Source organism: Aquarana catesbeiana, unplaced genomic scaffold, assembly GCF_042186555.1.
Source record: "Aquarana catesbeiana isolate 2022-GZ unplaced genomic scaffold, ASM4218655v1 unanchor211, whole genome shotgun sequence".
Classification (NCBI taxonomy): Eukaryota; Metazoa; Chordata; class Amphibia; order Anura; family Ranidae; genus Aquarana; species Aquarana catesbeiana.
In genome coordinates, this window is record NW_027362637.1 from 1507718 (window position 1) to 1530577 (window position 22860).

A 22860-nucleotide genomic window follows, 5' to 3' on the forward strand; every position below is an offset into this window, starting at 1 on the left:
TACCCTCACCCATAGCTATGGTGGAAACCAGACGAATGTTGACCATGGTTAAACCTCAGGTGAACATTTGCTCTTTGCTGTGATTGCTCACACAACACTGAAAAGGGAAATTCACCCAAAAGGAGACGTAACACTTTTCCTCCCTCCTACATTTTGGAATGGCTTTTGGGGGTGCAGGTACATGATTTAGACAGGTTCTCACTGACTTCCCAGGTGATCAAAGCGGAAGTTCAGACCCCACCACTCCCCATAGCCGCTGGGGACACAGGCCACCTTCCCATCCATTACTTGGTTACTCTGCATTACTTGCTACAAACCTGAGGCCTCATGGGGTGGCGTTATAGAGAAGCTACTCAGGGAGCGTGTCTTTGTGAAGGTGCAGCCTATAATCCAGGGTCTATGAATACTTTGCCTGTGTCCTGTACTGCACTATTAGATATTGAATTTACAGGTAAATCTAATTTTTTTGGCCGCAGTATTTGACTCAAACTATCAAAAAATCACAGGTGTTCTTTAACTTGGACTCTGCATTTGTCTTTTTTGTGGTCTAACGTGTGTAATTTCCGGACAGGAGGCTGACCTGGTGACTACTCATGAGTTGGGCCATAACTTCGGGTCTGAACACGATCCAGACAGCATGGAGCTGTGTGCACCCAGTGAGGATCGAGGTGGGAAATATGTGATGTACCCTATAGCTGTGAGTGGAGACCACCAGAACAATAAGGTACACTGCTCTGTTTTACACAGTTTATGTTCTTTGTTAATGTAGCCATGTGCAATCATTTTCATTATCACCTACATAGGATTATACCTTTTGTCCAACTATTGTATAGAGTTTTAGCAAATGATTGTTCCTTTTCTTAGACACTAGAAAAGTACAGTGCTTAAAGCTGCTGCCCTTCTCATACAACATTACACATAATGGAATATGTGCATTTTGGTTGGTTTGAAAATGTTTTGTCAGATGAAGTGCTGCAGGCACCTTGTGTGGATGAACTCATGGAGGCTGGCTTAGGAAGCCTTGGGGAAGGCCCAAAAATGTGGGGGCAGTAGTTTTATCCTCCAGATGGCCAGGGAGAACTTTAGAGTCAATAGGAAAGAGTTTGAGTGAATAGCTAGGCTATTTCTGAGCTTCTCAACCATCCTCCTCATGTCTCCCACAAGAATAGAAGTTGGATAAATTGTGTTTTTGCCCTGTCCCTTGAGGGGACACAGGAGGTTTTTAACCTTCAGGTTATACTGCCATGTACAGGAAGATTGGACACAGGTAAACTACTACCAGCATGCCTCCATTTTTGCTAGTGTCCTGGAAGGATGGTCGTCCTTCTTAATTCTGCTGTGGTAAGATTAACCTATTTTTTGCTAGTACATTTTTTTTTATTCAACTTTTTTTTTTTTTCTTAAAATCGCAGCTAAATCCTTGTCTCTTCAATGGCAGCTATCTGACATTAACCTGACTTCTGGAGTACTGTGTCCAGACCCTGCTGAACTGAATGTTGCAGGGCTAGGCTGATAGTGACCTTTGGGAACTAGGTTCCATGTAGGGCACTGAGCGTTTTCCAGGTCCAGAGCCACTGGCATTGCCTCCGTGCTTGCCCTACCTATGAAGACCTACTTAGTGAGTCTTAGTTAAAACCTACTTGGTGAGGCTCTGAGAGACAGTCAGGCCGAGGGGGGAGGACAGAAACAGGCAGGACCTGGCTGATCCTGCCTGTGTCTGCCCTCCCCCCTGTAAACTGACCATGGTTTATCATGGCAGCTGGGCCTTGACACCGTGGTCAGTTTACGTGCCTCCGTCATTCACAGCTCTCTTCTGTCATCCTCTCCCCCCTCCCTCCCTGCCTGTCAGCTCCATGTGTCTATGTGAGCTGACTCCACCCCCCCCCCGCCGCTATTAGTAGTACATAAAACTTTAAAAAAATGTCACTGCCTGCCCCTCTCCTTTATCCAGCGATAACGCACAGTGTAAGTGTTTATTGAAATTCATTCCTCTAAATACCTTTGTCAGATAACTTTTGGCCGGTCATGTGACTCCCAGCGGCTCTCCTAGTCCAATCCAGGGCTACAGCAGGAGGGGCTGAGCGGCCAGCACGGCGGTCTCGGCTGATGTCAGAGGGGAGATCTCAGCCCCTCCGGCTGTAGCCCTGGATCAGAGTGGGAGAGTGATTGGGAGTCACGTGACCGGCCTGAAGATACCTAAAAAAAAAAAAGGCATTTACAGGCATCGATTTCAATAAACACTTACATTGTGCGTTATAGCTAGATAAAGGAGAGGGGCAGGCAGTGAAAGGGATTTTTAGGGTTACAAACACTTTAAGAGGACTTGGAGTACTGGATAGAGTCCGGGAGCAGAGGACAAAATGACTGGAGTCATCTACACCATCATTGGGCATACTACAAGCAGCCCCAGAGCTGTTAGGTGTGAGCTGGGGACACTCAAAAGAGCTTGAATCGCATGTTGTGTTTGCGTGGTGGTAAGGCAACACATAGGCTCAGGGTAAGAGGCAAGGCCTCAAGCACTCTTGAAACCCTGTCAACTGGTAGCAGGTGCAGGCCGGATTAATGTAGGTGACCACGGTCACTGCAGGCGGGTAGCAGAATGGATGGAAAATCAAAGTTCTACTCAGGGGTGCGCCCCCGAAACGCGTTAGAAGTACCCTGTGTTCTGTGCATGTCCATGCACTGTGTTTATGGCCTTTTGTCAGTTGCATTTTGTGAGTGCCCACTTTTATATAAAAATTTCTTATTATTAAATTATTTTTGGTAATGCACTAGGTGTGCACATCTTCCATTTCTGTTTTTCTTGTAACTTTAAACTTCAGCTGTGACAGTCTGCTGGAAGCCTCTTGTCTTATCTCTCCCATGTGTCTCGTGTCAGTACACATGCATAAGGTACTTTGGTTAAAAATGATAGAAAGGAATGACCTTTGTGCAAGAAGTCAAAGACTATCTTCAAACTGACTCTTGCTAAAATCACCAAGGACGTTACTTGTAGTAGGCATACCTATCTTCCTTAGTGGTAAACATGTTAAAAGCCTAACTGATTGTATTGTCTTTTCCCTCTCTCGCTGTTAAGTAACGTTCCGTTTTGCTTCTTCACTCGCTTGACTTTCTCTGGTACTCGAAGTCTGCTAAAGCCTCAGACAAGCCTTTTTCTGCTTGATGGCACCCTCCCACTTTCCATTTCCATTTGCAGATGCTTGGACAACTTGCATCACGGGTGTAGGAAGTGGGTGTCCCTGGGTTACAAAGCAAAGTTTCTCTCCCTGCACCCTCCTTGGTTTCTCTCTTCCAACTTCCTGCTCCTTCCTTCACTGCACAGATTAGCAGATCTCTATTGATCCCTCTTGGGTCTTCTGGATGAGGATGTCATTGCCCCACTTCCTGTGGCAGGATGGTTTTAGGGGTTTTACTCCAGTCTGTTTACTATTCTCAAACCCCAAGTGGGCAGCTGCTTTGGATCTCAAAGCTGTGGATGTCTTAATTTGAGCTTAGAAATGATTCCTGGATTCCACCAAATCAGTCATCCCTTTCCTTCCCCAGGGCGACTTTCTGGCTTCTGAGAATATCAAGGTTTGCTTACCCGTATGTCCCTATCTATGCAGCACATTGTTTCCTCCATTTTGCTGTGGGGTCGTTATGCTACCAATTTGTGGTCCTGCTCTTCAGCCTCTGGCATGCACATTGGGTGTTCACCAACTTTCTAGCCCAAGTATTAGCCATGCTGCGTTCTCATGGCATCCCCATTACGGGATATTAGAATGACCTCCTGTTGAGGGAACAAGGCTTGCTTGGATTACGTGGCCTTGACTTTCCAGATATTACAGCGGTTTGGATGGGTTTTGAACCGTCAGGAATCGTTGCTGGAACAGACTCATTGTTTAGTGTTGAGGTCTAGTCCTTTAAACAGCTCAGGTGAAACGTCATACTTTCTGGTTTCAGATTTAAGCTCTCCAGTCCAACAGGCGCCCGACTTTCTGCATTTGTATAAGTGTCCAGGGGCTTGAATTTAGCATGCTTTGAAGCAGTTCCATTTGCCAAGGTTTCTGGCTTTTATATCCTGTTTCAGAGTTGGCCTCTCACTCCTTGATTCAGGCCTTTGTACAGGGGGTCTCCCCCCGTCCGTTCCTCTGTGGGATCGGAATTTGGTTCTTGTGCTTCAGAAATCGCTGTTTGAAGCCATTAGACAGTCTTCTCTCTACTCTTATCCACAAGGTGAAATTCCTTGTAGCCATCATCTCTGTGAGGCGAGTGTCTAAATTGGTAGCTTTATCCTGGAAAGAACCCTTTATGGTTTTGCATAGCTAAAATGTGGTGTTCAGGCCCCCCTTTTTATGAGAAACTGTTGTCAACATCAGGAAACCCACCTTGAGAAATTCAGTGTAGCCAGTGTAGCCATCCTCAAGTTAATGTATGACAAAGTGGCTGCATAAATGCTACAGGAAATCAGCAGTACTATGATGCAACAAAATGGGGGGAAAAATAACTAAATGTGACAAATTTTTGATACACAGTGCTAAATCAATGTTGCTCAAAAAGGAAAAGTAATTTGGGCACTTTTGTTCATGTATATTTCATACCCACTGGAGCTTTACCAACACTTTTCTCTCTTCTTTTGCTTTATTTCAAACTAAACAAATTTAGTCACATTTTTGCATTACAGCTGCTCCATTAAATATATTCTCAAGTTCTCCTATTTCACTGGTGGGTGACAGTTAAAGAGGTTGTAAACGTCATTTAAAAAAAAACAAACCTGTCTATACTTACCTGCTCTGTGCAATGGTTTTGCACAGAGCAGGCCTGATCATCTTCTTCTGGGGTCCACCGCTGGTGCTCCAGGCCCCTCCTCCTCATCGGGTGCCCCCATAGAAAGCCACTTTCCATGGGTGCTTCCAAGTCCCACTGATGCATCCATTAACATGGACGGCGGAACTCAGCCCTGCCTCCCGCTCCCGTGTCACAGCTTTTGATTGACAACAGCCAATGGCTGCTGCTTCTAGCTTCCAATGAGGAAATCGACAGCGGCCGGAGCCGCTGCGCTTGAGCACATCGCTGGATCGGATCGGGCTAAGGTAAGAAAAAGAATGCATTAGGTGAAAAACCTTAATGTGTTGCTAATATAACTTCTAGTCTGTATTTCTTGGAGAGCGTTAGTGACATGCATACAGTGAATAAACTCATGTTTCCCTCTCTCAGATGTTCTCTAGCTGCAGCAGAGAATCCATCCTGCGCACACTTATGAGCAAGGCATCCATCTGCTTTAAGGAACGCAACAACAAAGTGTGTGGAAACTCGAGAGTGGATGAGGGGGAGGACTGTGACCCAGGCCTGCTACGTCAGCACAACGATCTCTGTTGTACCTCCGACTGCAAATTCAGGGAGAACACAATATGCAGGTCAGTATAGTGTCAAGGACAAATGAGATGTTAGCACTATTAGGAATGGGTGTCTGGTTGTGACCATTTTAAGGACTCTCTCCTTGGTAACCTTGAGTTGTGCATTTTGTCCAATCGATACAAATCATGATACTGCTGGTAATGCTCTATTCACAATTTTGTGCTTGATAAAGGAATCCTTGTAGCAACCCATCACTAAATCCTATAGAAAAAAAGAATCAAAATTGCTAGCAAATGGTGTGGAAAATACCATGCACTTTGATGTTGGAACAGTCATTTAAATGCACATACCTGAGTGTGAAGACAAACGGTGGTGTTCTCATTTGTGAAGGTTAGTAGTTTGATTAAATTACCTGGAAGAAGATGACAGACGATCAAAATAGCAACTTCAGAAGGAGACAGTTGTCATCATAAAAATGTCCCCATTGATGATTAGCTTTTCTTTTTGGTGGCAGCTCAAAATTTTAGAGTTTCTTTACTTTCAGTCCCGGTGACAGTGGTCACCAGGTGAAGGAGAGACTAAATCTCCCTAGTGGAGACAGACAGCCGTTAAAATGCCCATTTCTTGTAAGAAAATGATGATCGTGCTTCTGTGAAAGAAGAAAATAACCATGAGATAAAATAAATGACAATTGAATCTCTTAAATTAGCGAATTGCGCCTAATGAAACAGAGAATCCTGCGAGCAAAGCTTGTAATTGAATGCTTACAATGAAACCTTAAAAATGCAAAATTCCTTTAAATAACATGCCAGAGGGACGCCCTCAACCTGCTTGTGAAGTGGCGCATCTGTACGATGTATACAACCTACTACAGAAAAACTGTCATTTACAATGAGAATAAAAGTTTAAAGTGGATTTCCACTCTCTACTCCTGCTCTCTGCCACGTTCTAAGCCTAATCTGTTAGGTTAACTTTAAAAGAGAAGTATAGGTTTCTTCCTTTTTTAAAAAAAAAATGTATTTATTTTTTGCTTAATCTTAATCCTTATGAGCTGCTAGTACCTACAAATCTTTCCAGCCCTCTAAAAAGTGCATCCTTTCTGTTAAAATAATTAATTACATATGGGAGGGGCTACAGTCTTTTCTGGAGTGTCATGCCGACAGTCTGGTCGGGATCCCCCCCTTCCTTCTTCTCTGTTTGATTGCCGGGTCTGGGCTCTCTGCTCGCTCCCGAAACTTCAGACAACACACACATCTGCTCTCCTCCTCCCTTATCCAGGCAGAACGACCTCAGCACACACAGCCTTCAGTTAAAGCAGCAGCTCTGCAATGTATTAAAAATAGCAAATGCTCTCAATACATTGTTCTGTGTTCATTTACAAAACAGAAAGACACAGTAAACAGGGGGCTGATGTTTACCACGTCTTCCCTTCTGAATGAACACAGTGCGATATGTAGAGAACATTTCCTGTGTTCATCCAGGGGATCGCTGAGCATGGGATGAAAAATAATAAATATACATTTCAGTTCAAACTCAACTAAAGAACATCAATTAGGTGATAAACTTTATATTCACTTTGATCAATTGTTAAGGTTTATAGTCTCATTAGCTCAAGCAGAGGTCCACCGCTTTAGAACTTCCCAGACATGCCTCTTAGCGTGGCTATAAACAGTTTAATCTTGATGTGATGTCTGATACAAGACCAAGACAGGGATCAGACTCTTCAGGCCTGCCCTAGAGGGTGATGATGAGTATTTCTAGGCATTAAAATTTGTCATTGCTTCCATATTCTTGCCTTTTAAAACCTGCATTTTTCCTCTTGCATTTTAATAAAGGAAAAGAAGTACTCAGTCCTATGCTGTTTGTTTTCATTGGATGATTCACACAGAACATTAGTGGTAGGTCTGTTACAAAGTATAGGATAATTCTCTCTACCCCTTGTGCTAAGGGAGACATCTGTCCATCTAGGCATAGCTTTAAAGCATGGCTGATAATGCTGAATGCAAAATTGGTTTTCTTTTAGGCTGGGTTCACATATGTGCGGCCTCGGGTTCGTACCTGGGGTCCTGTGCGTGTGTGTTCACCGGTTCAGGTGCGATTCAGGCCTGAATTTTCGTCTGAATTTGCACCCAAACTGGACCCAAGCACACACCAGACCCTTTTTCAATCCGGACCATGGCCTTCCTGGACATGCATTAACACTTGCCTGTAATGCGAAGAAAACACACATCCGATTCACATATGTGTGAACCCAGCCTTAGGTGGATGAGATCTTTATCTAGCCACATCCTTCCCCTAGCATATGCATATAATTAAATGCAGGATTTGACTTGTAGATGGACAGCATGCAGATTAGGAGCTTTTCCACTACCTGGTGTGCATCTTGAGAAAATCTACAGGAAAACGTTGAGGGGCTGATCCTTAACCATGTAAGGACCTTGGACATTTAAACTCCCTCCAGTCAGTTCCTTCTGGGCGCATTACTGTGGGTGTAAATGTTGGGTCCTGTCATTACTTTGAGAGCCAGTGTCCTAGTCTATGTCAGTGAACTGACAGCTCTTTCTGTGCTGATTACTGTAATTACACTGTCAAGGTTTTCTACATTTGATTATCCCTTTGTTGTCATTAACTAATGAATTCCATTCTCTCCTTAGCCTTTTTTTTTTCTTTTAATTGGTTTGATTTTTATTATAAAGTAGTAGTAAACTGAAAAAAAGGCCCCTGCAGGATAATGCCATAATGTGCTAGTGTGCATCGCACTGAGAGCATAGTGCGCATGTGCCGCTGATGTCACTAGCTGCTACTAAAGTAAATATCCCCTTAAACGTTGCACGTTTAGGAGATATTTACTGTACCTACAGGTAAGCCTTATTATACGCTGACCTGTAGGTAGAAGTCAAAAACTGGACTAGCACTTTGTATCTATAGTAACACTAATTGTTTTGAAACTGGATACAAGGGTTTTTTCCCTTTTTTTATTTTTTTAAGTTTTGCCTGTAAAGTATATTGAATATTAAATTAACTAGGAAATCACAAAAAACAGTGATTGTGTCATCTTGGTATCAGATATTGCAGAATTATAGACCAACATCTGAAATTTTAAATTTGCTCTGTCGTTAAATTGAAATGGTGTTTGGCTTAATGTAATTGTTTTCTAGAATATGACAGTGTGCATTTTAACACTGGGTGGAGTAAATATGTCTTAAAGGAAGCCTGTATTGGGAGGAGTATTAAAGCTGCTGTTGCTGACCTAAAAGTGACAGCTGCCCCACTGTCATGCTGACTTAGGGTCTCCAATTCTTACAGTTACTGCCCAGGCCATCAATACATTTCAGAAGTTCTGGCTTCATATCTCCTCCAAGTCAGTAACACCAAGGACTAAAACCAAAGACCGCCAGATAGGTAGCATTTTCAAAAACTGGTAAGCACTCAGAGCTTGCATATTTCTTCTAGCACAGGTTTCTTTTAACCAGTAACAAAAGATGGCAGCAGTGTACCTTTTTTGATGTTATTTATTACAGTTGAACTGTTGAAAGGTAAGATCAGATTTGCTGTTGTGTTTTACATCAGACACTGAATGAACCACATTTTTTTAGATAGCAGTGTTACCGAATCTAGTGTCTTTCTGATTGTCTTTATATAAATATATATTTTACATATTTCAGTGATCGCAACAGTCCATGCTGTAAAAATTGCCAGTTTGAAACTGCTCAGAAGAAATGCCAGGAGGCCATTAATGCCACTTGTAAAGGAGAGTCCTTTTGCACAGGTAAATGGCAACATAGCATAGCTTCAGAAGAGCAGGTGACAGCCACGGGGGTCTATTGGGATAAGGGGCAGTGTACTGCCAGACTGCAAAATGTTTCACACAAGCAGCAATAGCATTTGTATGATATAATGTACATACTGCTCCATGAGCTCTGGTTTATTCCTATGAAAGCAATCGTTCTAATTCTGTGACAGTTTCTTTTCTCTGCAGAACAGACAGATAGAAGTCCCTATAATGAGTTCACTAAGGATTCCTGCCCTATATAATTACATACCTGGTTTTCTGCCTATAAAGGACCTATGGTGCTGTGTTTTTTAATAAGCTAGCTATACACATTACAGAGCTGCAGGCATAATCCAGCCTTTGAATAAGCTCTCATCCATCCCCCAACTAGTTGTTATATGTATTAATTCTTATTCACATATTGATCAAGAATGTGTTATGTGGGGGAGGGGTGGATGTCTCACTTTCCACAATTACACCCAGTAAGGCTGAATGAGCTCAAAGCTTACAGCCTACCCGTGTCACCTGACTGCTCCCACCAAGTCCCTACTCGTGTCACCTGACTGCTCCCACCAAGTCCCTACTCGTGTCACCTGACTGCTCCCACCAAGTCCCTACTCGTGTCACCTGACTGCTCCCACCAAGTCCCTACTCGTGTCACCTGACTGCTCCCACCAAGTCCCTACTCGTGTCATCTGACTGCTCCCACCAATTCCCTACTCGTGTCACCTGACTGCTCCCACCAAGTCCCTACTCGTGTCACCTGACTGCTCCCACCAAGCCCCTACTCGTGTCACCTGACTGCTCCCACCAAGTCCCTACTCGTGTCACCTGACTGCTCCCACCAAGTCCCTACTCGTGTCACCTGACTGCTCCCACCAAGTCCCTACTCGTGTCACCTGACTGCTCCCACCAAATCCCTACTCGTGTCACCTGACTGCTCCCACCAAGTCCCTACTCGTGTCACCTGACTGCTCCCACCAAGTCCCTACTCGTGTCACCTGACTGCTCCCACCAAGTCCCTACTCGTGTCACCTGACTGCTCCCACCAAGTCCCTACTCGTGGACTGCTCCCACCAAGTCCCTACTCGTGTCACCTGACTGCTCCCACCAAGTCCCTACTCGTGTCACCTGACTGCTCCCACCAAGTCCCTACTCGTGTCACCTGACTGCTCCCACCAAGTCCCTACTCATGTCAGTGTCAGTAGTTTTTCTTTTCTTTTTCTTTTATTTGTTTTTAATTTTTTTCACAATCATTTTGCTTGGTGCCTTGGACCATGTCGGTTTTTGCTTGTGATGTCAGTAGGTTTGTAGTTTTTTTTTTTTTTAAGCCCTATTGGGGGGGCTTTGGTGAGATGTCAGACCCCTGACATCTCCCCATTGAGACAGAGAAAGGCACAGAAGACAGATTTCCCAGTCCTTTTCTCACCACTGAAGGTAAATGGAGAGGAGACAGAGGCTCCTCTCCATTTATAAACTGAAGCAGAGTAACACACAGTTTACTTTGCTCAGTTATCACAGAGCATAGAGAGCGATCGGTAATGAACACTCTCTATGTCCCATTCAGAAAAGGAACAGACCTTCCTCTGCTCTCCATTCTGACAGATTGTTCTCTCAAAAAACAAGTACCTTCAGTTGAATGGACACTGGCCAAAAAAAGGCACCGATGGCTGCAGTTGGTGATCTCTTGGTGTCTAGACTTAACAATAGACATGTGCACACTGAAATATTTCGTTTCGGAATTTCGTTTTCGTCCGAAAAATAAATGTATTTAATTACTCCTGAAATTCGTTTTTTATGTATTTCGTTTTTCATTAAAAATTGCATTAGTCCGAAAATCCAAATTAAGGTCGAATCTGTCATTGAAGGCTTATGGTGTCTGTCGAATGTTCAAAGAAGATTCGACGGAGCAGCTAAACTGTACAATGCCGTATAGTTTACCTGCTCCGTTGAATCTGCTTAGAACTTTCAACAGACACCATAAGCCAAAGTACGTGTGTACTTAGTTCTAGCTATTTTACTGCTCCTCCTCTTTGGCTACAATCAGCCAATAACATTCATCATCATCATTATTTTTATTTATCTTTTCTCCCCTACGTCAAATCTTTTCTCCCCTGCACATGTCTACTTAACAACAAGATGGACAGGTTTATATCCCAGACCAGGCAACCTCAAGTGTTTGTGGTGGATGCAGGGCCGGTGCAAGGATTTTTGTCTACTCTGGCGAAGGTGCACTTTGTAAAATTTCAGTAAAAAATACAATAAAGTAAATTTCTGGGCGCATAAATGCAATTTATTACCTTTTTTGGTAAAATATAAAAGATAAGGTTGTGCCAATTAAATAGAGACCCATGTCAAACCTTAAAATTGTGTGCGCCTGCAGCACTTTACTGGTGCTAAAATTATTGCTCTTACTCTGGCGTTTGCGCTGATGTATAACGTGTAGGACAACCGCTGTTTTCATACGTAGATGTCCAGATCGCGCTTTTTTTGGTTTGTGTGTGTGTGTGTGTGTGTGTGTAGACTCTAAAAATATTTAAAAAAAAAAACATTTTTTTTTATGTTTCCTTTATATGCTTAAAATATGTTTGGACCAGCAGCAGTGTCCTTTTCAGGTATTACTTATTTGAAGTTACTGTTTATCTTTAATTTTCTGACACCAATTAATTACACAAATGATTATAGGAGAAAGGAGAGGAGGTGTGTTGGTGGCAGAATATCAAAATTCCCAGCATAAAACTGTACACCTAAAGTCAAAAAAGCTTCATATATTTCAGTATGTATTTCCCACATAACCCATTTACAAACTCTACATATAACCCTGTGATTTCACATATGAACACATTGCCAATTAATTATTTCATCAATGGGTGCTATTAGTGTGTATATTAAAATATAAATCCTACAGGTTTCCTTTCAGTGGTGCGTGTCTCACAGTCCACTCTGTACTTTCCTCATTGTAGGTAACAGCAGTGATTGCCCCGCACCTGGCAGTGCAGCCGATGACACAGAGTGCGTGGATTCAGGGAAATGTATTGGTGGAGAGTGCCTGCCTTTCTGCGAGATTGAAAAAAATCTCAAGTCATGTGCCTGCAATGGTAAGAGAGTGATGGGGTAATGCTGAAGAAATTGAGGAAATCTGGATTTTACATCCTGGCTAAGTTTTCATGAGAGGAATCCTGGAATATAACTATATGTGGCTTTTATCATGTTGTGGTTGTTTGTAAGTAATCAGGTCTATGTTTTTTTTAGAAACTGAACAATCCTGTAAAGTGTGCTGCCGGGACCACAATGGAATCTGCAGTCCGTACATGAGCGATAAGAAGCAGTACCTTTTCCTGCGTAAAGGAAAGCCGTGCACTGTGGGCTTCTGTGATGGCAATGTAAGCTGCGTTTTAATTCCTAAATTTGTCTGAATGATAACTGCCAAGGTTTCCACTGCCTACACAAAGGGAAAGATGGTCTTTGTGGCTTCCAGTAACATCTATATAGGCCTTATGATTGGGCAGTGACAGTGAATGCATTCAGGCCCACTGCATGTGTTTTCGCATTGGAACACCAGCTTTTTTATAAACATTTCTTCGCACCAGATTGAAGACACATGCAACAATGTATGCAATCTGAAACATATCTAAATCGTAAACCAAAAACATTATATAATGTAGCATATTAGTCCTCAGATGTGGGCATTGCATTTGTGTGTTTTTTAAGCTTTTTTTTCCCCCCTTTTTTCCACTGGTGATTCTGCTAGTAACACACTTGTCCCATCGAGATGACATTTATTTACTGTACAACATAAATAAGACTTGGCTGTGGAATCCAACCCCTCTCCTATTCTACATAATATAGAGAGGCTTGGTTCTGTAGTCTGGCAAGATCAATTGGTATTTTTTTTAAACTTCTCAAACGGATCTAACAAAACCCTTTCAATGGTATATTTAACAGACCAAAAGGTCCAAATGTTAAAGTTTTGTTTTTGAGTTTAGAAATACTTTAGCGCATGTTGTCATAAAATTTTCAAAGCATTCTGTTTTATATAATGCCCCCATTCAGTGAAAATAAAAACATGTTCCATATTTTTCAAATGTAAGCTTCCTTAATGCTTTCATGAGAACCAGGCCCTCTGGCTACATGACTGGGACTTTTCTTTATCGTACATCACGGGACACAGAGCACCATAATGACTATGTGGGTTATACGCTTACCTTTAGGTGATTGGACACTGGCAACCAATAGTAAGACGCTTCCACCCATATAACCCCTCCTACACAGGAAGTGCCTCATTTTTTTTGCCAGTGTCTTGAAGGTGATGGTCATGGCTGTTGAAGCTCTTCAGTTTCTTCAAAGAAATGTCCCACTGAGGTCGTTATAATCGGATCCATTCGGATGGCTTACTAAACTAAAGTGGATGGTACCCGAACCTCGGTTCAAGAACAAGGTGTTGCTTGTAATGTGTCCTTTTTAGGTCCTGGACCCTTGTTAAAGTTGGTATTCCTGGTCAATCTTGCCCAAGGAAACCATAAAGGGTGCTTTACAGGTCCAGGGGTGTGGACCCCAATATGGGGGACCCGGTCCCTGAAGGTCCTTAGAGGCGCTACCCGCCGTGATGGGGGAAGATTAGGTCTGGCAAGACAGGCCCTGCTGCTTGGGATGGTGAGTACTCCCTTTGGGGCCTTTTTATATATATATATATATATATATATATATATAAATATGTATATAATGTATATATATATAATGTATATATGTATTTCCCCTTGTAAAACTGCTAGTATAAGCCTATAATGTGCCAGGATTAGAGGCCAGTTTGGCACACATTTTTAAAATGTTTTGCATGCGCGCCGCGTGCCCGTCACTGGCTATCTGCGTCACGGGTGCGCCGCGATCGTCAGGACGGCGCATGCGCCATGCGGGTCACTGATGCGCGCGCTCGCTCTCATGCTAGTGCTTATAAGCATAGAACTCCTGGCGTGCGCATGGAGGAAGCAGAGCGAATGGTGGGCACGTGAGCCTGGTGGTTTTGGACACAGCGGTGACAGGTTTAAAACGAGTTGTAGTTGTGGGGAGTATTCCTTTTTAGTTTCCTCGTGTGTAAGCAATGTCTTCCAAAAAACGAGGAACAGGGAACAAGGCAAGCACAGGGGTAAGAGTCCCTCCACAAAAGACAGGAGACCAACCCAATGCTAATGCAGCCTCAGTTTCTCCTGAAGGACCTACTGCTTCTGACCTGGCTGAGCCATTGCACTTGTCAGGCATAGTAGCCACTACCAATGTACCTGCCTCGGCTTATGTTACAAAGGATGATTTGGCATCTGCCTTAGCGGGTCTTGAAGGCAAAATAGCTGGCATGATTGCCTCTGTAACACAGGGGGGAAGGAAGCGTAATAGATCTCCCTCCCCCGGGCCTGGGCCAAGTGGTGAGTCACTAGAGCCCCAGGACTCTTATAGCCAGATGGGTCCAGGTAACCTGGAACCAGAATGGGCAGAGGATCCAGAGGAGGTGGTCATGAAGGACCAAGAGGTAGGAGAGGCTGAAGATTCCTCGGCTGGGGACTCTGGCTCTGAGGAGCCAATTTCAGCCTCCCATTGCCAGAAATTGTTTATCCAATCTCTAATGGAGATGGTACGAATTGGGTTTAAGTTACACCCGGTTCAGGAGTCTGCACTCTTGTTCCACTCTGGGATCGTTGCGACATAAACAAATTTCCCAAGCTTTTCCCTTGCATCCGTTACTGGAGCAGGTGATTTATGCAGACTGGGAGCATCCTGAAAGGATATACTTGCCTCCCAAAAGGTTTTCTGTTTTATACCCTATGGAGGAGAAGTTTAGGAAGAAATGGAGCACACCTTTGGTAGACGCTGCCATATCTTCTGTGCATAAAAACTTAACCTGTCCAGTGGATAATGCCCAGGTTTTCAAGGATCCGGCTGATAAAAAGCTAGAGTCCTTATTGAAGGCCTCCTTCTCGGTTGCCAGTGCAGCAGTTCAGCCTGCTATTGCAGCCATTGGGATTTGTCAATCCCTAAAGGATCGCTTTAAGAGGATAGTAAAGAACATACCTGGCCTGGAGGAATCTGCTGAGGAACTATCAGAGATCCCTCATGCCTTGTGTTTTTCGGTAGACGCTTTGAAAGACTCTATCCAACAGATGTCTCGTTTTGCGTTACTATCAGTTCATATGCGCCGAGTATTGTGGCTAAAGAACTGGTCTGCTGAGACGCCATGTAAAAGGCTACTTGCTGCTTTTCCGTTTCACGGAGAGTGCCTGTTTGGCGAAGATCTGGATAAATATATCCAAAAGAACACTCTGGAGGAAAGAGCGCTCTGCTTCCTATTAAAAGGAAGGGGAAACAGCCCTCTTATAAAATTCCTAATCCTCCAGGGCCTGGTGCCTCTTCCCCTAAGCGGTATTGACGGCCTCAGCCATCTGGATTTAAAAGACCACACGGTCAGAAAAAACCCTGGACCCAAAAGCCACCCAAGCCCAACTCCAAGTCTATCTTGTGAAGGGGCGCCCCCGCTCTCAAGGGTGGGGGGCAGGCTTCGGATGTTTGGGGAGGCCTGGGAAGAACTGGTTCAAGACAGATGGGTCATTTCCACTGTAAAGAACGGTTACAGAATAGAGTTCCAGGAGGTTCCCCCGAACAGCTTTCTACACTCAAGGGTTCCGACGGATCCAGAGAAAAGAAGTTGCCTACTCCTAGCTTTACACCATCTGCAGTGAGTAATTGTAAAGGTCCCGCACAAGGAAAGATTCAAGGGGTTTTACTCAAACCTATTCAGCGTGCCAAAACCAAATGGGGAAGTAAGGCCCATTTTGGACCTCAAGGCTCTCAACTTCTTTGTAGACGTCCGATCTTTCCGCATGGAGTCGGTTCGTTCAGTAATAAGGTCCTTGAGAAAGGGAGACTATTTGGCATCCATAGATATCAAGGATGCGTACCTTCATGTGCCGATCTTCGGTCCACACCAAAGGTTCTTACGTTTCGCTGTAGAGGGCAGTCATTTCCAGTTTGTGGCACTCTAGCCACGGCCCCCAGGGTCTTCACAAAGGTTCTGGCCCCAATATTGGCTTCCCTAAGATCTCAAGGAGTCTCCATAATAGGATACCTGGACGATCTACTTCTAAGAGAATGCTCTTGCCCTACACTAGTTCTAAACATGTCAAGTACAGTGCGGGTCTTAAAACGCCTAGGTTGGGTACTAAATTTGGACAAGTCAGCTCTTTGTCCGACCCAAACCTTGGTGTATCTGGGTCTGGTCTTGGACAACGCCCAAGAAAAAGTGTTTCTTCCGCCCTTAAAGGTCGCCTCCATAGTGGAACTTGTACAGAAGGTGAAAAAAGAACCAACACCTTCTGTTCAGCTGTGCATGAGGTTATTGAGCAAGATGATGTCATCTTTCAGCGCAGTGCCATATGCACAGTTCCACTCCAGAGTGTTCCAGAACAGTATCCTGAAAGCCTGGGACAAGTCTGCTCGAACCTTGGATCAACCAATGGTTCTATCTCCACAGGTTCTATGGAACCTCTCTTGGTGGTTAAGAACCAGCAACTTAAAAAGAGGGAAGTCTTTCCCACCAGTAGCCTGGAGAGTGGTGACCACGGACGCCAGTCTTCTCGGCTGGGGAGCAGTCCTAGAGGAAGCGTCTGTCCAGAGAGTATGGTCCCAGACAGAAAAGACTCTGCCCATCAATCTACTGGAGATTTGGGCAGCCCGTCTGGCCCTGCGATTCTGGACGTCCAGATTGCTGGATTTTCCGGTCAGAGTTCAGTCCGACAACTCCACAGTAGTGGCGTATATCAACCACGAGGGAGGTACCAGGAGTCAGGCAGCCCAAAGAGAAGTAAATCATATACTAACCTGGGCAGAAAAACATGCAGTTTCTGTCGGCAGTGTTTATCCCGGGGGTGGACAATTGCCAGGCGCATTTCCTGAGTCGCCAGAAATTGTTACCAGGGGAATGGTCCCTGCATCCCAAGGTTTTTCTACAGTTCTGCCAATACTGGGGGACCCCAGATGTGGATCTGCTGGCATCCAGATTCAATGCCAAACTGGACAGGTTTGTGTCCAGGACCAAGGATCCACTTGCTGTCGGGATAGACGCATTAGTGGTTCCTTGGGATCAGTATTCTCTGATATATGCCTTCCCTCCGATCCAAATTCTGCCGCACTTACTACGCAGAATATGGGAGGAACGGAAGCCGGTGATCTTAGTGGCCCCAGCGTGGCCCAGGAGATCATGGTACTCGGAGATTGTGAAGTTGGCAGTAGGAGATCCGTTGGTTCTTCCTTGCCGCCCAGACCTGTTGTCTCAAGGGCCCATATTCCATCCTTCTTTACAGTTGCTGAATTTGATGGCCTGGCTATTGAGACCAGACTATTGAAAGACCATGGTATTATGGGTTCAGTCTTGTCCACTTTGATAAACGCTAGAAAGTCAGTTTTTAGAGCTATCTATTATAGAGTCTGGAAGTCATACATTTCTTGGTGTGAGAAAAGGAAATGGAACCCTCGTAGGTATACGATTGGAAGGGTGCTCGCCTTTCTCCAAACAGGAGTAGACTTGCAGCTTGCTTTAGGGACAATCAAGGGACAGATTTCGGCCTTATCGTTTTTTTTCCAAAGACCAATTGTAATTCATTCTTTGGTGCGAACCTTTGTCAAGGGAGTAACACACCTGAGGCCAACGCTTAAACCACCTTTATGTCCTTGGGACCTAAATTTGGTACTGTCAGCCTTACAGAGTCAGCCCTTTGAACCTATTAGGCATATCCCTTTTGTCCTATTGACCAAGAAATTAGTTTTCCTAATGGCCATAACATCGGCTAGAAGGGTGTCAGAATTGGCCGCCCTTTCGTGCAAAGAACCTTTTATGGTTCTTCATCAGGACAGAGTGGTCATGTGTCCTCGTCAGGATTTTCTACCAAAGGTAGTTTCCAAATTTCATTTGAATCAGGATATCATTTTACCTTCCTTTTTTCCAAACCCTAAAACTAGGGAGGAAAGGTCGCTTCACTCACTGGATGTGGTGAGAGCGATAAAGGTTTACTTAGAAATGTCAGCTTCTTTTCGGAAAACTGTCTTTTTGTCTTGCCTGAGCATCCTAAAAGAGGATAGCCGGCAACAAGTTCATCTATATCCAGGTGGATTCGCCAGACTATTGTCCAGGCGTATGGATTAAAGCGCAGGGTTCCACCCCGGGATTTAAAAGCACACTCCACTAGAGGAGTTAGTGCATCATGGGCAGTACGCCAGCAGGTGTCTATGGCTCAGGTTTGCAAAGCAGCCGTTTGGTCTTCAGTTCATACGTTCATCAGGTTTTACCAGGTGGATGTGAGATCTCAAAATGAGACTGTTTTTGGCCACAGCGTGTTGCAGGCTGCTTTATAATCTCAGATCCATTGGGCCTAGGGGTTATATGGGAGGAACCGTCTTACTATTGGTTGCCAGTGTCCAATCACCTAAAGGTAAGCGCATAACCCACATAGTCATTATTATGGTGCTCTGTGTCCCGTGATGTACGATAAAGAAAAATGGATTTTTAAAACAGCTTACCTGTAAAATCCTTTTCTTGGAGTACATCACGGGACACAGAGTTCCCTCCCCTCTTTTTTCTGGGATCGTCATTGCTTGCTACAAAACGGAGGCACTTCCTGTGTAGGAGGGGTTATATGGGAGGAACCATCTTACTATTGGTTGCCAGTGTCCAATCACCTAAAGGTAAGCGTATAACCCACATAGTCCCACATTATTATGGTGCTCTGTGTCCCATGATGTACTCCAAGAAAAGGATTTTACAGCTGTTTTAAAAATCAATTTTTTCAGCCCCCTTCTCCTCCCAGACAGGGTGTTACCTTTACCATTAATCTATTGGTACTGTATTTTAAACTGCTAGTAATAATTAAAAGCAATCCCATGACTAAGCTCCAGGGGGGCAGAGCGAAACGCATTGGAGGTGTGGCCTGGTCATAGTCCAGGTTGAGGTTGCCACTCCACTTATCTCTGTAGGACACCATAGATGTGCTGCATTCAGGGGTCACCCTTATTCCCTCGAATAATTAAAAAGCAGGCGCTTGTTTTGGCATTATATTTTGTGTACATGTCTTGCCTTGGGAACACTATGGCAAGCTTAAGGCTATTGCTCCCTGCATCCCAGGATAAATAAGAACAAGGGGAAATCTTCCAATGGGAACACCTGTACTTTACTTTGAGAGATATGCTGTAACTTCCTTACTTTGCAACATGAACTAAATAGAACGCTCACCAATGTTACACAGAGAAAAAAAAACACACATACAATTTACAACCCCCAGCATTGGTGTCGGTGGACATAATAATAATTACCAGAATTGGTGTCGGTGGATGCAATAATAACTACCAGCATTGGTGTCGGATGCAATAACTACCAGCATTGGTGTCGGTGGTGCAATAATAACTACCAGCATTGGTGTCTGATGCAATAGTAACCCCCAGCATTAGTATCAATGGATCCAATAATAAGCCCTAGCAATTTGTATCCGGGTAAGCAATAATAACCCTAAGCATTGGTATCGGTGTCCGCAGTAATGACCCCCAGCACTGGTATCAGTGTCTGCAGTAATAACCCCCCAGCACTGGTATCAGTGTCTGCAGTAATGACCCCCAGCACTGGTGTCAGAAAATACAATAATAGCCCCCAGCATTTGTGCCAGTGAATGTAATAGCCCCCCCAAACCCCCCCCCCAGCATCGGTATCAGTGGATGCTAAAATAGCCCCAGCATTAGTGTCAGTAAACACAATAATAACCCCCAGCATTGGTGTTTGTGAACACAATAATAGCTCCCAACATTTGCGTCAGTGAACTTAATACCGTAATAATAGCCCCCCCCCCAGCACTGGTGTTAGTGAAGGTGTCTGTGAACGCAATAATAACCTCCAGCATTGGTGGCTGTGAACACAGTAATAGTCCCCAGCATTGGTTTCAGTGGATGCAATATTTAACCTATTAACTTTGGTGGTTATTGGCAGTGATATTTAACCAGCCTCTCCCATTGGTGGTAACCCCCCCCACAGTGGGACTTGTACTGTGGGTGGAGGTAACTCTGCCCATATCTCTGCCCAGAGTAAGTCTCTTTTTCAGTGCTGGCACTGGAACATATCGTTTCAGTGCTCGGCACCCCACTGGCACTCGGATTTTCTACATGATGCTCAACAGCCCACAGGCCACATGATGGGCACCAGGGCTCTAAAGCATTGTCGCTTTGTTCTTATTTCATGTCATTTATGTCCCAAACTATATCTGATTGTTATTTGAACCTGCTCACATTAAGGCCTTCTATGACTACCTAAAGGCAGAGTGCAAACAAGCTCATGATCAAAACACTCTGTTTTGCCAATGGCATGTGTCTAAATTCAGTTGGTGGAGAAACCTGATTTGAAGCTGGACTGATTGCAGGAACCAGGTAGCCAAAGCTGGCACCTCTCTTCCACGAGTTCTGCCCCTTGTTAGTGGAAGTTCATGTCACTAGGCTATAAGATTGGACCTACCATCTCTAAATAGGGACAGTACTAATATCTTTTCCTCTGTTCCTCTGAGGCATGAGATGCCATGCGATTTAAAAGATGTGTTAAATAATATATTCTTAGTAATGCATCAGTATGCAATGTGGCTTGTGTTATGTGTAGGCAGATTGTACATCTTCATCCATGACTATAAGTAACTAATCCTTTACAAATATTTCTCTTCTGTGCTTCTCTCATACAGGGAAAGTGTGAGAAACAGGTCCAGGATGTGATCGAGAGGATCTGGGATTTTATTGACAAGCTTAGTATCAACATGCTGGGCAAGTCTTTTTATACTTCCTTTTTTTTTTTTTTTTTTTTTTTTATGTAGCAGCAAACCTGGGAAACAGGACGTGTGTGTGTGTGTGTGTGTGTGTGTGTATATATACTACCCCAGTGTGATACATATTTTAGCAAACAATTTTTATGTTTTAAAGTAGATATTCAACATATAACTAAATTTAAATAGTATTTCTTTCTTGTCCATTAAGGAAGGAAGTCTTTAACTTGCAGGGTTATATTGATGCCTACTGGAAGATATAACACTGGCAAACAAATGGCTGTAGGGCAGCTCAAGATAATGCTCCTACTACTGCCCCTCCTCCCCACCTTGTCCAATCATAGAACACTTTGCATTCATTCAGAGAATGCAAAACATTCTCTAAATGAATAGCACCTGTGCTGAGCCGCCAACTTGCTGTTTTCAGAATGCAACAAGCCAGCAGCTCAGCACAGGACCTGAAAGTAAGAGGATATCACTGGAGTAGCGGTGTCTACTTCAGTGATTTCCAGTCTCCGGGGGCATCGGCCAGATACAGTCAATACATAGTTACAGTAGTCCAAGCTGGACCAATCTATAAAATATCCATACCCCTACCTTACAATGCCCCTCCTCCTTTTTTTTTTTTTCCCCTCCTAAAATGTCTGTGTCAACACACACTTCTAGGCCAAGATGTCATTGTTCTGTTTCCTGTGGCAGAATGGTTTCAAGTATTTTACTACAATATTATCATTCCCAAAGCCAAAGGAGGCTTTTGTCCCATCTTGGATCTCAAAGCTTTTCATAAAAAAATATCCCAAAAGGCACTGGGACTTTAACATTTATTTGCTCAGAAAAATGAGGCGAAAAAAGTCATTCAGCAAGTTTACTGGCTGTGGTATGGCTGCTCACATAAAGCAAGGTTCTCCTTTAAAGGGTACCTGGTATGCCACTCGGAGCATAAAAATATAACAGGAGTGCCAAACTCAAAGATGCAACAACATCTTTTTTCACCAGTGAGCCTTGTTGGCTTCTGTGAAAATCAGGGAAGTGTACCTGCATCTCCCCATCTTTCCAGTGCATCAATGCTTTCTTTATTTTGCTGTTGGACCACTACATCACCAGTTCATGGTCCTGACCTTCAGCCTCTCATCAGTACCTTGTTTGTTCACCAAGGAGAGGGCCCCAGTATTAGCCCCTTTGCATTTCATGGCATCTCCATTGTTAGTGGAACTCCTGTTGAGGGACCAGTCACAGAAGGCTCCGTCGAACAATATGGCTTTGACTGTTCAGATGTTACAGTGGTTCAGGTGGATCCTGAACCTTCAGAAATCTTCTCTGGAACGGATTCATGGTTTGGAGTATCTGGGTCTAGCCCTGGATACAACTCAAGCCAGAATTTTTCTTCCACGAGAGAAATTTTAGACTCTCTGATCTCAAATTTGAGCTCTCCAGTCCAGGAGTCATTTGACACTCCACTTCTGCATGGGAGCCTTGGGTCTGATGGTAGATAGTAGCCTCCTTTTTGAAGCAGTTCTATTTGCCAGTTTCACTCTAGACCTCTACAACATAACATTCTGTCATCTAGGGACATTCATTTGGCAGTGAGGACTGTGCAGGGGACTTGGTTGTCTTCAGGATATTGTCTCCCAATCCACATTCTGGAGCATCGGGTGATTTGGCCGTCTCTGCAGTGGTGGACAATCCTGCTGAAAAGTCATTCGATCCAGATACACTCAGACAAAGCCATGGCAATTATATATATAAACCATCATTAAGGAACCAAAAGTTTCACAGCTACAAGAGTTTTTTTTTTTGCAAAATATTTTTTTATTGGTGACATTTTTCAAAATACAATCCACACTGATATAGAGTCCTCAATCATAGCAAGAAAGGCAAAAAATGCGCAATATTAACTTGTAATAGTTATCCAAATTGACTCATTCC

The 22860-nt window shown here is 43.9% G+C and overlaps 1 protein-coding gene and 1 long non-coding RNA gene across 4 annotated transcripts in view; both read left to right on the forward strand.

Moving 5' to 3' along the window:
• The window catches only part of LOC141121500 (uncharacterized), a 1788704-nt gene that overhangs the window by 1507717 nt on the left and 258127 nt on the right, over positions 1–22860 (forward strand). The window lies entirely within an intron of this gene.
• On the forward strand, positions 547–21000 carry LOC141121515 (disintegrin and metalloproteinase domain-containing protein 17-like). 2 transcript variants are annotated; one of them, XM_073611136.1, is made up of 7 exons: positions 547–724; positions 5197–5396; positions 9003–9106; positions 11710–11724; positions 12073–12207; positions 12362–12492; positions 20857–21000. In XM_073611136.1, exons 1-7 carry the CDS (start codon positions 638–640, stop codon positions 20983–20985), a joined length of 801 nt encoding a protein of 266 aa, XP_073467237.1. In that variant the 5' UTR covers positions 547–637; the 3' UTR covers positions 20986–21000. The 2 variants fall into 2 exon arrangements, with proteins under 2 accessions (XP_073467237.1, XP_073467239.1); XM_073611138.1 differs by lacking the exon at positions 11710–11724 and having other exon boundaries at positions 548–724.

Bases quoted from the DNA above. Each gene is read 5' to 3' on its own strand.
- LOC141121515 (XM_073611136.1), top strand. From the start codon at position 638: ATGGAGCTGTGTGCACCCAGTGAGGATCGAGGTGGGAAATATGTGATG. The intron at 725-5,196 runs GTACACTGCTCT...TCCCTCTCTCAG, and splicing joins GAGACCACCAGAACAATAAG to ATGTTCTCTAGCTGCAGCAG. The intron at 5,397-9,002 runs GTCAGTATAGTG...TACATATTTCAG, and splicing joins AGGGAGAACACAATATGCAG to TGATCGCAACAGTCCATGCT.